Below are 13267 nucleotides of genomic sequence, written 5' to 3'. Positions count from 1 at the left end.
GATACGGAGAAATGCATTCAAAACTGAAACTAGGATTCGGTTGAGCAGGCAAGTTACTGGTTCAAACACATTTGTTGAAAAATAAAGCCCCTGTTCAGTGAGAGAGGAAAGTTAAGTCTCTCTTGTGATGTTATGAAATGGAGTTTACCTCCTGCTGTATTCACAGCGAAGTATTACTAAAGGGCAGACACCTGCAAAGATGGTAGGGTTTTATCTGCTCTTGGTCTGGTTTATTTGCAGGACAGGTGATCTGAAAACTTTATTGTACACGTGGATACCCTTTAGAGGTGGGAGTTTCAATTTTCCTTGTTTCCGCATTCCATTTGAAGGTACTGGGCAACGTTGTCAAACATCTAAACACACATTTACACCTCTTTAGAGATCTAAGTCCAAGACAGCAGTGCCAGCACGTCGGAAAATAAAAACACACAACTGAAAGGAACATCTTGGAAAGCTGAGTCCAGTTTCCTAATGTGTAACTTGATCAAAGTCCATCTCGGAAAAAGTAAGGAAAGATACTGATTGAGGAGCCATGCCAACAGGCTCAAAAATATGACTTGAAACTCAGCAGTACGGGTGGTAGGTTCTGAGGAGAAGTATCAGATGCAGAAGAGAGCAGAGGGATCGCAGGAGGGTGTAAAGAGAAATAAAGAGGACAGAGAAGGGCTAACGATGAGGAATGGAATGTTAATCTCACAAACACGGGGGGACCAAATCCTTATGTGGTCAGTACTGTCACTCCACCAAAGTCCGGAGAGTTGAGTCATGGGACATTTTAGCTCTATAATTGTGTTCAGAGTGATAACTGTACATGAAAAGCAATTATTTAGTTCAATGTTTATTTCTACATGCCGCAAAAGAGAATCATCATTAGATAATCAGAAGAAAACAAATTCCGTATCAGTGAAAAAATCTTGCTCTCTGTGGATAGTGCGGTCTGTATCCATGGGTAGTATTCTTCGTGAACAAGGCTGTTTGGTCTCACCGTCGTCTGGAGGTACAGCACTCGGGTTGTAATGAACTTCAGCTACAGAAAAGAATGAGGGAAAATTTGCCATGATTATAATTTGGTTTAATTTCTTTCAAAATAAACCTGTCTATGCAGAACTCACTGGTCTAATGTCTTCGGAGAAATAACAGAAATCAGTGTGTTTCCAAAAACAACCAGGAATGTTTGGTGCTCAGGTCAGAATTCCTATAAAGGCATCCCTTTTGCAGAATATGGGTCTGCAACAATTTCTCCACCTTGGAAGGCAAAACCTCCTGCTGGGATTCTGCTGGGATTCTTCTGGATTAAACAGGCTCACAGCAGGTCCTGTTCAGCTTTCTGTAGTCCCCAAAATCTTTGCTCTTTTGGGAACACATGAGGTAGGCTCTAGTGCTCTCCTTTGAGAATGCCAGCCAGCTGGCACAGGGCAGAACATCTCTTCGGTGCCTAAGGTGGAGGCTGAGCAGAGACTTCCCATCCTTTTGGAGAAGAGCCATACCCGGATCTTAAGGGCTTTTTTACTTTCCTTAGTACAGCAACAGCCATCTGTAGCACAGCCGTTAGCCCCCAGATTAGGTCTGGCAGAGACAAAGCAGGGAAAGGTTTCCTATTTATTTCTGTTGGTTGGGATTTGACAGTCACCACAGGGAACCTCTTGCAGTCTAGTCTATGCAACGCATGCTGTTTTTCTTACCGATCCTAGAATTTCCATCCGGAGAAGTCTTGGGAAGGAAATTTGAACCATTGAAAGTTGTACTTGTTCCATTAGAATTTAGACTCCACAAACGCTGGGAGGGTGAGGTGTGGTTTAAACGCCTTGGTGTAGATCCAGCAGTTCCACCTGACCCGCTCCAGTCTGAAATCAGAGAGTGGAAGGCACAAGAATAAAATTCCATACAGGTGTCACATCTCAAACTACTAGAGAGCAGGGAGGAGAAAGGTCTGCGCTTGCTTCTTCTGCCATCCTTGGACCTGCCCTGAAGCTCTGCCACACAATGTGCAATTCCTGATGTTAATTTTTACACGAGCTCTGTCACACTTGTGCAGGTGGGGCTGGATAACAGCAATTCAGTCTTCTATTTCCCCTTTGGGGACCCAAATCTAGTAATTTGGATAAGGTCATACCGAAGAAGACAGGAGGCACGCAGAGGAGGGGAACGGCAGCTTTATCTTTATTGTATCGTACAGCATCGTGCTCAAGGGAGAACGCTCTGTGTGCTGCTTCGAGCTGAATTCCCCCTCTGCAAATGGAAAGCTACATATTCCTCAGCAGCACACAGTGCACAGGACTACTCTGTACAGGACATACGTGCTTGTACAGAATTTTTAGTCTGGTTTCCTGAAAAAACTAAACCAATCGATTTAGCTTCTCCTGTGTTATACCCATTCATAATATCAACTAATTCTGGTAGATACACAGAGGTACTGCAGTTACTAAATTCTTCCCCATTTCCGTGAAAAATCAACATCACTGGGGTAGCCCAGAATAAGCCACAGCACATGTTATTTCTTGCTGAGCTGGTAGATAGCAGCATCTTAGAATAATTTCAGTTGGAAGGAACTGGATCAGGTTGGTCAGACACCAGTCCAGCCGAATTTTGACACTCCAAGGAAAGAGACTCTCTCCATCACCTCTCTGGGTCCATGTCACCTATTTAACTACCCTCACTATGAAGAACGTGTTTCCTTATGCATAATGGGAATTCTCCTAGCTGCCACTTTTGTCCATTGCCTCTTGTCTTCTTGCTGTCAATCTCTGAAAAAGAGTCTGCCTCTTCTCTATAACCACCCCTCTGATAGCCAAAGACAGCAATTATATCTCCCTTCTCCCTCCCAGGCTGAGCAAACCCTGCTCCTGCACATAAAAAATAGCTACTAGTATGTCCAATATCATGCATATGTTTCTGAATCTCGGCTTTACGAAGACTGGAAAGCCACCAAAAACATTGCTTACATAAAGGAACACTGAATGGCATGTGAGAGCAGAATCAGAGACCAAGCTGAAATCTTTTTTGGAAATCTACGTTTTTTACTACATGCTGTCACCCCATCATCATATCCTATAGGCAGGTAATGGAAGAGGATAAAGACCTATTAAAGAACAATTATCCAATGCAATGCAGAAAGACTATTGAGGGGAGCCTTATTTCTTAATGTAGAAGGAATGAGACACCAGTAGCAGGCAAAGACTTATGAGTTAAGCTAAAGAAAACCCCTCAACGCTTACCAGAATTATTCAGATGACATCTTCCCCAGCAAAAGTGTACTCGGCATTGCTTCACTACTTCTTCCTTCATTAGGCAGTGAAAGACAAAGATAAAGAACCCTAAAGAAGTAAGAAGACAAATTCACAGGTTTTCAGGCGGATTCTCCATCCTGCTGTCCCTTTTCTAAACTTTTTGTATGCCACTCAGTTACCAGTACGTTATGGATGGGCACAGAGGTGGTCCCTGGGCCAACATCGTCTTGGCCCAGAATTGCACCGAGAGTCCTTTGTGCATGTGAAAGGGCTTTCTGCAGATTTGGTATAAGAATAACCTGCAAATCACTGTAGATTCTATCAACCGGTTTTATGCCCAGATGAAAAGGATTGTGCCAGCTGCTGAAAAGACGCATTTATTGGGACCCATGTTTCAAAGGCATGAATTTGTGCCTTTAATAGTATATCTATCACAGCAGTGCTATCTAAACATCACTCTCATCCCACTGCAAGGGAGCTTTCCCATTAAAATAGCTGAACGCTCTGACACAAAAGCTATAAGAGCACTCCTCTTCCCCTGTGCTTGAATGACATGATGTTACAAATTTATTTCTATTCTGCAGCCCTAAACTGTTGTATTTATAGAAGTACTTCCTTCAGAAATTACCTTGCAAGGTGTTAAAAATGCTGAAGAGATACAAGAAAAATATCCTCACTGCTCCCCAGGCAAAAAAGACAAAGCCCCAAGTTAAGCCCAAAAGGAACATCAAGCTGAAAGCGCTTTTGAGGTCTTGGAGAAAACCCCGTTTCCAGATTCTGGATCTCTTTTGTGTCCTTGATTTCACGGAGTGGATTTGAAGGAGAACAGTGATGAACATGGCGGTATTCGTCAAAAAGATTACAAAGACATAGGCCACAACGGAGATGTAAAACACTATGTTCTCTTGAATCCAGCAACTGCAAGAAAGGGAAGTATGTATTTAATAAGAAGTCTGGTGAGCAGTGAAACTAATGAATCCTGGTATCCAAAATAAGTCTCCCGTATGGTCCTCCAATACCTAGTAAGGGGCATTCCCTAATGCCAGTTACTTTCTCCCAGTAAGGACATTCAGAGAATCCCTCTGCTTGCCTTTTTTATGGATGTTATAGAAATTCAATAACTTTGAGACTTTAATATTTCTGTCAAATTCAAATAAACCTGACAATTGTTTCACAACTTAATAATGTACACACACAAAGACACACTGCCTTAGGAAAATCAAGTTAAATATGACTTAATTAGGAGTCTAAATAATAGTATAGCACAGAGATGCGCACTGGTTAGCTTTCCTTCAGACATAAATTATTGAGTTTTAACTGCCTTTTTGCTAAAGATGGGTAACAATTTTCCCTCTGAGGTGTCATGGAGGTACTTTGCCTCTCTGATGAGGCAAAGATATTCCAGGTAATCTTCACCAACAAGTGATCAGAAAGCAGGCAAAAAAAAAAGGAAACATTCTTTGCTATAAAACTCTTTAAAAAAAGGAAGAAAGAAAGCAGTGTTTTCCCACTGGAAAAGAGAGGAGGTTGAGATGATTTAAATAAAAGAATCTGAAATGCTGAAGAGACAGTGATGTGAATTGACATTAAAAAAACAGAAGCAAACGTGTAAAATACTAGAGCGATTATTCTGCCTTTGGGTTTTACCAGAAATCTAGAACAGGCAGGAGCATATACGAATGTTCCATCAGTCTGAGTTAATGGCATGTAAAGAAAGAGCTTTTCCAGCCAGTAAAACTGGAGTTGACTGGCAGAAGATCCCCTCCCTGTCCTCAAGCCCAGTCCACTGATGTGAGAGTTACTCCAGGTAGTGCCACAGAGTCCAAAATGATCCACCAAACCAGAACCACTAAAAGGAGAGGGTTAAGATGGGGGAGGAAAGACAAAAGACAAAAGTTGTTGCCTTCTGGTTATTTCTTCTACCTTTAAAATACTCTGTTGACCATCAAAAAGCTGAAAGTATTATACTTACAAATTACTGAATGGGTTGCCCTCCGAATGTGATCCATTGCCGTAGAAGTCTTTATTTATAATCAGCACAATAGTAATTACAATAGCCGGTATCCCTAATACCGAAGGCAAGAGAAAACGAGATATTTAGATGAAAAAGAAAATAATGGAGAATAAGGAAAGATGTCAGATAATCTCTGATGAGTAATTACAGCAGACATGTACATCTTGGGATCACGCTCTACCCCTAAAGACCCTTCCAAAAGGAGTGTAATTAAGTGTGTGGCATAGCAGGTTTAATCTCCTTATTTATGTAAATTACAAATGATTAGGCCTAAAAATATCTGTGTTTGCAAAATGTTTGTGAGTGTTCAAACGTCTCCAGAAGGGATCCAATCTGGTAAAATAAAACCAGCTGATTATTACAAAATCAGAGTGTCAAAAGATAAGCAGACCACAGCGTTTTGCGTTAAGATCTCATAGAGGCAGACATTTTCCAGACAGCGTTTTTATTATCGGTCTTCCCTTCCACTCCTTTCCCATTTCCCATATTTCTTTCAGTTCTGGCTTTTCTGTTGAGAACGGCTGTTTCCAACACCACCATCATGGACGGCAGCCCCTGAGGACAGTTACGTGTGACACCAGACCTAAGGACAGAGATGATAATACGCTGCACACTATTCAAAACCCTAAAAACAACCTTTAAAACTGTATCTAATGGCGACCCAAAAAACACAGACCAAATTCTGCTCTGGGTCAGTGCCTCTGCTAATCCCTTTACTAACAGCTGAGCCAGCATTTTGGGTCCTTTTTGCTATGTTTCTCCCAAACAAGTTGCTGATGCTCAGTGCTTGGAGGAAAGGTGAATCGGTGAAGTCCTCAGGAGAGCTAGAAATGAAAGCCAAATCCACCTCCTGGGGGGGAATCATGCCTCGAACGGCAGGTGAGGACACGAGGCCTGGAGAAGGAGATCAACATTGCCTCTGAGCATCACCAACGCAGGGGTGAAGGCTGTGGGCAGCTCGTACTGCCTCAGGCACACCACTGACACGAGGTACCGTGATAAGTCATTCCTGTAAAGAGCAGGAGGGGTAGGGAAAGCAGCTCCTTACACCCATTTTTGCCTTTTCTTGCTTACATCTCTCTACAGGGAGCTACAGGCACTTTCTGCTAATGTCTCCCTGGGCAGAAGAAACTTAATCTGAACCTGCCTGGGGTAAGAAATCCATCCTTACGGCTTCAGGTGTGCATCACATTCTACTACTAGCTCAGTACTTCTGCAAATACGTCCCTATCTTAGAGAAGTTAACGAGCACAGAAGTGCAGAAGAAATCTCTTTACTTACCCCAGCCAGCAACACAGCATTTGAGGATGTACTTTGGGACATAAACATTGAAAACTTTGACAAGAGCCAAGTAAAAGTGAACAGACTCCAGGCACATCCACGTGAAAGCCGCAAGAAGGAAATAGTGAAGCAGCACGGCCACGGTGATACAGAGACCGGGCTGGTTGAAGGAGGACAGCCAGGAATTGGTGAGGAAGACCATGTTGAGCATCAGCAGTGCGGCACAGAGATTGAGCAGGATTTTTGAAGGGTTGTCTCTCCGCAGCTTTCTAGAAAGAAGGGTGTCGTGGGTTAAGCGACACAGGACTAATTTCTCTTCTAATGCTGGGGAAAACTCCACTTTTGGAAGACTCTAGTGTCTGAATTCGTGAAAATATTTACTTTATAGCCAGCTAGGCTGTGTGGGATTCAGGGTCTCAGTGTTTTCAAGCCTTGCCAGGTGCAGGGATGAGGAGGAGCGAGGCCTGGGCATTTGACCCGGGCTGGCCAACAGGATTATTTCGTACCATGAACATCACATTCAATATAAATTAGAAAGTTTGCTGCGTAGTCTCTCTCTCCCTTGATGGTGGTGGTCCAGAGAACTCCTTGCCCCAGTGCCGGAGCCCTGAGCACTTCCCTTCCTCCCGAAGCCGCAGCACTCGCAGTGTCCAGCATTTATTGTCCACTGCTGGGGGTGCACAGCTTCCTACTGATAGAATTGGCTGAGTACAATTCTTGTATATCTTACATTAGTATCGGGATTAATACTGGTTCTTTAGTATTGCTGTTAATTATTTAGTCTTATCCTATTAAATCTATTTATATTTCAACCCTCATGTTTCCTTGCTTTCCCCGATTCCCCTTTCCGGGTGGGGAGGGCTCATTGGGTGAGAGAATAATTGTCTAAACGACAATAAATTGTTATGGGTTTTCTCAAACCACAACAAAGGGGAAAGTCACAAAGTTACGGCATGAGTTGCGCTGGGTATATTCCCTAATGCAAAGCAGCACAAATGTCTATTCAGCATATTACAAATTGGATTCCTGTGGTGTCAGTTGTGTCTACCGTAGTGTTTTATATCAAATCACTAGTGTGTTTTTGAAGCAGATCTCCCAGCCTGAAAAAGCAGAGCTTCTATATACATGGACATCCGCTAGGTTTTTCACACTTGGTGGAGGGGAGAGAGACGTAATATCATCTTTTTTACTACTGCATCAAATATTATTGTCATTGCAATATTCCTGGATTATGAAAGCACCCCCTGTTACCTAAGTCTGGGGTCCCATCGTGCCAGGAGCTACTGGCACACACAGTATAACACAAAACCTGTCCCAAAGGACAAAACACAAGAAAGACCGAGAGCAAGAGAAGAGAAAGGTTTCCCTATTTTACTGTTGATATTATCCGATGTACAGTCTGTATACAGGGAATATTCCAGGTTCTTGACATGGTATCTTAGCCATGTCCATGGGTAAATTTAGGAAATGACAGCAATTTAGGAACATAGAAGTTGCTGAACAGTTCAGACCAGTGCTTGTATTGAAGCATAAGGATTTGAATCCCTCTTATTTCATCAGAGTTACAGGTCAAAATAAGGCAATATTTATACTGTCAGCTCTCAGTCTTCCCTCCTATGCATGACAGCATCAAATATTACCAAATGTTCTGATAGTTGCTGAAAATTGCTGAAATATTAAAAGCAATGTGAGAAAAAGGATCAGACTTACTCCAGGGCTAGATACGTCACCAGCGTTATACCCAAAAACAGGGAAGAAGCACCGCATCCTGCATAGCTTAGCAGAGTTAATATACGATCGTGTGTGATATCTGTCTGTGTCCGGGACAAGTCCTGTTTACAAGATAAAGAATCCCAGTTGTTTGCCGTAACAGATAAAGAAAACTGCTTCCCACATTTTCACATTGATGAAGAAATCAATGTCTATTCTGCTTACTGCTACTTTTCCATTAATATTTTTATGTTTCATGTCATATAGTCCTACAGAATATCCAAACTAGTAAAAATAGGCAGTATTTAAAGTATCCACTAATAAGTTGTGAAGCTAGAAAAGCTGTACTTCAGAAATCACAAATCACAAAGATTCCAGGATCTTGCCAAAATTATTCCCCTGGGAGCTGTCTTTGTAGGAGAAACTCTTCTCTGTTTCAACGGCAGCTGCCAGGCTTGGGAGCCGCACAAACCTGCGAAATGTCTCGGAACGTGGGAGGACCCTCCATGGCCAGAAAGCATCACTCTGCAAAAATCAGTGGGGAGGCTGGCCCTGCTCCTCCACAGCCGCTGCCGGCAGCGATGGCGAGAGGATTTTGTTGTTCCCTGCCACAGTTTCTCTTCTGCCTGGTGGAACTTTGAACCTCAAACTGGGAACCCACACCTCCAGTGTACAAGCGACTTTGGGGTTGGAACTTGATGATCTTTAAGGTCCCTTCCAACCCTAACAATTCTATGATACTGTAAATAACTCTGCTGATTGCTAACACGGCAGTGCGGGAGAGGCGTGATCTTAAAATCAAACTGAATTCTCTTTGCTTCAATAGAAACCTTAGCAAGTTGTCTGAAATCTGAAACATCTAAATTCCTTCCCATAGAATTCTCATTTTTACTACCAGGGAGGGTTTTCCTGCCCCTTTTGGAGCAGGGTAGTGCTGAGCGCTGGGGAAATCTGGGCAAGCATCCGAAAAGGGATGGGCTTACCCCATTGCAGAGGTTGTATCCTACTGGGATCAGACAATTTTCATCTACTCGGTTCGCTTTGAATTTGCCTAACACTTTGCATTTGTTGCAGCCCATTCTCAGGCAGTCATCTCATTTTGTGACATTCAGCTTTTAGAGGCAGTTTTGTCTGTATTGCAGAGAAATAAGAGCCGATAGTTAATGGCGTCTCCCATATTTACATTAAGCTTCCCTTTCTGATGGAGTGTAGGCCAACTTATTTTTTCCATTAAGATGTAATGTCATTAGTTGCCACTGACAGGTAATAAATTTAACACACTATTTCCAACGCAGCAAATAACACATTAACGTTGATTAAGTTACATCGCAAAGAAGTACAAACTACATCTGTAAAATGAATTTGCCTTGAAGCAAGTGACATTTAGAGGACTTTATACCATAAAAATTATTATAACTGTTCTGTTTTTTATTATTGATTTTGGCAAAAATTGCAGATATCTAACAGCTTGTATAGATATGAATCTCCCATCTCTCCCCAAAACTAGCGACGACTTTGTTTAGTGCCACAGGACTTTTTTGGAGATGATTCACGGAGTACTTACCAGTAGGACTCCAAAATGGGTAAGATGGTTACAAAAACAGATTGTGTAATTCATATCTGTATATTCCATTTCACACCCCGATGTATTCCAACCACCCAGTCCATCTGTGTAATAGAGAAAAAGGGATTTTTAAGCAGAGTTAGTCATGCTCAGTCATTTATAGCTCTGCCGCACGCAGAATGTGTGAATATGAGCTCAAGTTAGTACAGATTGCAGGGTCATTTAGCAGCACACAAGTGAGATTTCACACAGGAACACAGCTTCCATAGTTGCCTGAGAACCTCAAAACTTGGATGAAAGCCTTTGGTGGAACGAAGAAATATTTAAAGTCATTTACATGCTTGCACACAGAGAAAGCAGGAAGGTAAGGAAAAGCGTGCTGGATTAGATCACACTGCAGGGTGTGGAAACACAGAAGGCAAGAAATATTTACAGGGCAGAGGATTTGTTTAGGCAGAGTGTAGCATTGAAAAAGCCTGATCCACGGGCTGGAGCCCCTCTGCTGTGAGGACAGGCTGAGAGAGTTGGGGGGGTTCAGCCTGGAGAAGAGAAGGCTCCGGGGAGACTTCAGAGCCCCTTCCAATACCTGAAAGGTGCCTATGAGAAAGCTGGGGAGGGACTTTTTACAAGGGCATGTAGCGATAGGATGAGGGGTAATGGCTTTAAACTGGAAGAGGGGAGATTGAGGTTAGATATCAGGAAGAAATTCTTTGCTGTGAGGGTGGTGAGCCCCTGGCCCAGGTTGCCCAGAGAAGCTGTGGCTGCGCCATCCCTGGAGGTGTTCAAGGCCAGGCTGGACGGGGCTTGGAGCAACCTGGTCTGGTGGGAGGTGTCGCTGCCCAGGGCAGGGGGTGGCACTGGGTGGGCTTTAAGGTCCCTTCCAACCCAAACCGTTCTATTATTCCCTGGTAAGATTAAATTTATGACCCTATTAATGTGGCATGCATGACATATTCAGAAGCAAAGCTTCTGATTTAAAAAATATGGGTATTCTAACACCAATAATTGCAGAGAAAACCTCTCCCAGGTGTTCTCAGTTACCCTAATACACAGTTATCTTTCTGTGTCTGTTGACCAACTGAGCCATATCCAAGACGTGACCACAGCAAATCACCCTCTGACCCCCCTGAAGTGACTGTGAGAAGTCATCTGACATTTCATTGCATTTCTGCTTTTTTCTTAGACTAAAATCTTCTTATTTGTGTAGATGCACTCCTGTACAATGCTGGACACGTATCCCCTAGTAGTAACACTTATTGCTGAGGTATCAATGTCAATGGAAATCAGCAACACAGACTCATCAAGGCAGCCTCAGTGTTTCCAGCTGCCGTGTCGAGGAGCCAAAGTCTCTGCGAGGCTGGTGACAGCACATGCATGGCAGCTCCGTAAATAATACTTACTGTTCTTCTCAAAGTCCCAAAAGACGCAGTGCACTGCTGCATTACCCTGAAAGCAGAGAAAAAGGAGGCTGTGACATCCATTCAGGACGTCTGTACACCGCCTGTGCTTGCAGACATCTTGCCTGTAATCAGGGTTTATCACTAAGGCAGTTTGATTTGATTTCCTCTGTGCCCCTCGAGAAGAAAGCCATTATTTGCAGGGTGGTGTTGCGTAGGGTCTGTAGGTCGCTGGAGATGCCAGCAGTTCAGGACTGCGGGACACTCGGTCATTGGGAACCGTGGCATCTCATCTGTGGCACTGAAAACCAGCAGAAGGTCCCAATTTTTGCCTTCCCCTTTACCAAGGGAAGTTCTGGGAGTCAGTGATTTTCCCAGTTTCACCAGTCTTTCTGTGTCTTCTAGTCTTTTAAGGACAGCAGAAAATCTGATAAATTGTCCAGCTTAGATCAATTCCTATGTCTATTCTCATGTGGTACCTGAGATGTCACACCGAAATACTGCTGAAATTCAAAAGCTATGACCAACGCTTACAAAAACAACCTGAGATTTTATACAATAATAATAAAAAAATAATTCTCAGCACAAGAAAACCTTTATTTTAGAATTTCAGTGTTTCCTCTCTCTCTGAAACAAGGCAGGGAAGACACCTAAGAGGAAATAAAACTTGCCTGTGTATTGCAAACAGCTGAACAGATTTAAATGGGTATTCAATGCAATGTTTTCTCTTGGGGACATTCTAGTTTATTACTCATAATGCTGCAGTAAACTTTCCCAAGGCACAGATTCATTTTATTTTATTATTAATAAAGTTTAATAAAGCACAGAGTTTACAGGAAGGCACCCTAACAGATAAGCTGTTGTGTGATCTGTAGACTGTCAAATACAATTAGGCAGAGAGCCAAAGACGTAGGTTAGGATGATATCTCATTAAATATTTAATTAGGATATTTTTAAAAGGTCGAGGAAAAAAATCTGAGAGATGCCAGATGGCCTGGTGGAGTAAAAATGACGGAAGAGAGGGGATATCTAGATGAAATTTCTGGGTATATGTTATTTGCTGGAACTGAATGGAAAGAGCATATTGCCATAAAAGCAGCATTTTCATGCTCTCATTAACATGAACTTTAATCAAGTTAATCTTATTGAATAATTTTGTTCTGCCCTGGGTTTGCAGTATATGCATGTGGAGGCTGGACCATAAACATCGGCAACAAAAATTCTGAGGTGGAACTCAGTCAACAGTTTCAACCATGGCCATTTGAAAATAATTAGGATAGTTTTTAGTTTTGAAACATCAATTTTGAAACCAAACAAAGCAAATTATTATCGAAAACATCCATGCAATGTTTTGATTTTTTTGAAATTTACCTCTTTTGGTGACTAAACCAATTTGCTGAATTCAGAGCAACTACAAATCTTTTCAGTCAACTCCAAAACCTGCCATTTTTTAGCAGATAAACTATTCCTTGAAAAAAATTGTCCAGGTCAAAACAAGGAAACAATAAAAACATCCCTTGCTGCTAAGCATGGATTTCGAGAGGAGACACAAGCTGTGCTAACCTGCAGGAATTAAAACACCAAGATCTGTGTGGTCTGTCAATGTTTTGGTTGATATATCATGGAGAGGTCAGGCAGCAAAATGTTTTAAGCTTATTTTTCCTGTTGCCAGTTTATTGTGAGTCTAAGTGAAACAGGCTCTACTTCAACACGTCTCTGATGAAATGAACGCATCCTACCGTATTTCGGTCTACGTGCTGAAGAGTAATAGTCACGGGCTCATTAAGGTTCTGAATTGATGCGTGTTCAATGCTGGCACCCACAACGTAAGTATTCAGCCTCTCCTTCTTTAAACTGTCATCCTGCAGGGGAAAAATACAGGCATGCAAAAAATTCCAAGTCATTTCAGTCACTGGCAATCCTGCTCTTCTGTGCTTCCGTTTGTTAAAAATTGTGTTTCTTGAAACACCATGGGATGCTTGATGCAAGTTAGCTACTTGCTACTTCATTAGCAAATGTAGTTAGTTGCAAATTCAGGGCCAGTCTCCACATCAGCTGAAGCAGAACAGAGTTT

General features: G+C 42.4%; 1 protein-coding gene across 3 annotated transcripts in view; it reads right to left on the bottom strand.

The window, feature by feature from the left end:
- Positions 1 to 211: 211 nt before the first annotated feature.
- ADGRG4 (adhesion G protein-coupled receptor G4) overlaps positions 212 to 13267 on the bottom strand; it is a 36903-nt gene continuing 23847 nt past the window's right edge. For all 3 annotated transcript variants that reach the window (XM_074601541.1, XM_074601540.1, XM_074601542.1), the window contains 10 exons: positions 12933 to 13055; positions 11197 to 11242; positions 9797 to 9900; positions 8233 to 8354; positions 6523 to 6791; positions 5200 to 5293; positions 3856 to 4145; positions 3216 to 3314; positions 1683 to 1844; positions 212 to 1027 (listed from right to left, as the gene is read on the bottom strand). In XM_074601541.1, the coding sequence (XP_074457642.1) occupies positions 879 to 1027; positions 1683 to 1844; positions 3216 to 3314; positions 3856 to 4145; positions 5200 to 5293; positions 6523 to 6791; positions 8233 to 8354; positions 9797 to 9900; positions 11197 to 11242; positions 12933 to 13055 (1458 nt within the window). In that variant the 3' untranslated portion in view covers positions 212 to 878. The remainder of the gene's footprint in view (positions 1028 to 1682; positions 1845 to 3215; positions 3315 to 3855; positions 4146 to 5199; positions 5294 to 6522; positions 6792 to 8232; positions 8355 to 9796; positions 9901 to 11196; positions 11243 to 12932; positions 13056 to 13267) is intronic.

The sequence above is a fragment of the Larus michahellis genome, chromosome 9 (genome assembly GCF_964199755.1).
Source record: "Larus michahellis chromosome 9, bLarMic1.1, whole genome shotgun sequence".
Taxonomy (NCBI): Eukaryota; Metazoa; Chordata; class Aves; order Charadriiformes; family Laridae; genus Larus; species Larus michahellis.
The sequence above is the reverse complement of the archived record's forward strand: the minus strand, read 5'-3'. Positions and strand labels throughout refer to the sequence as shown.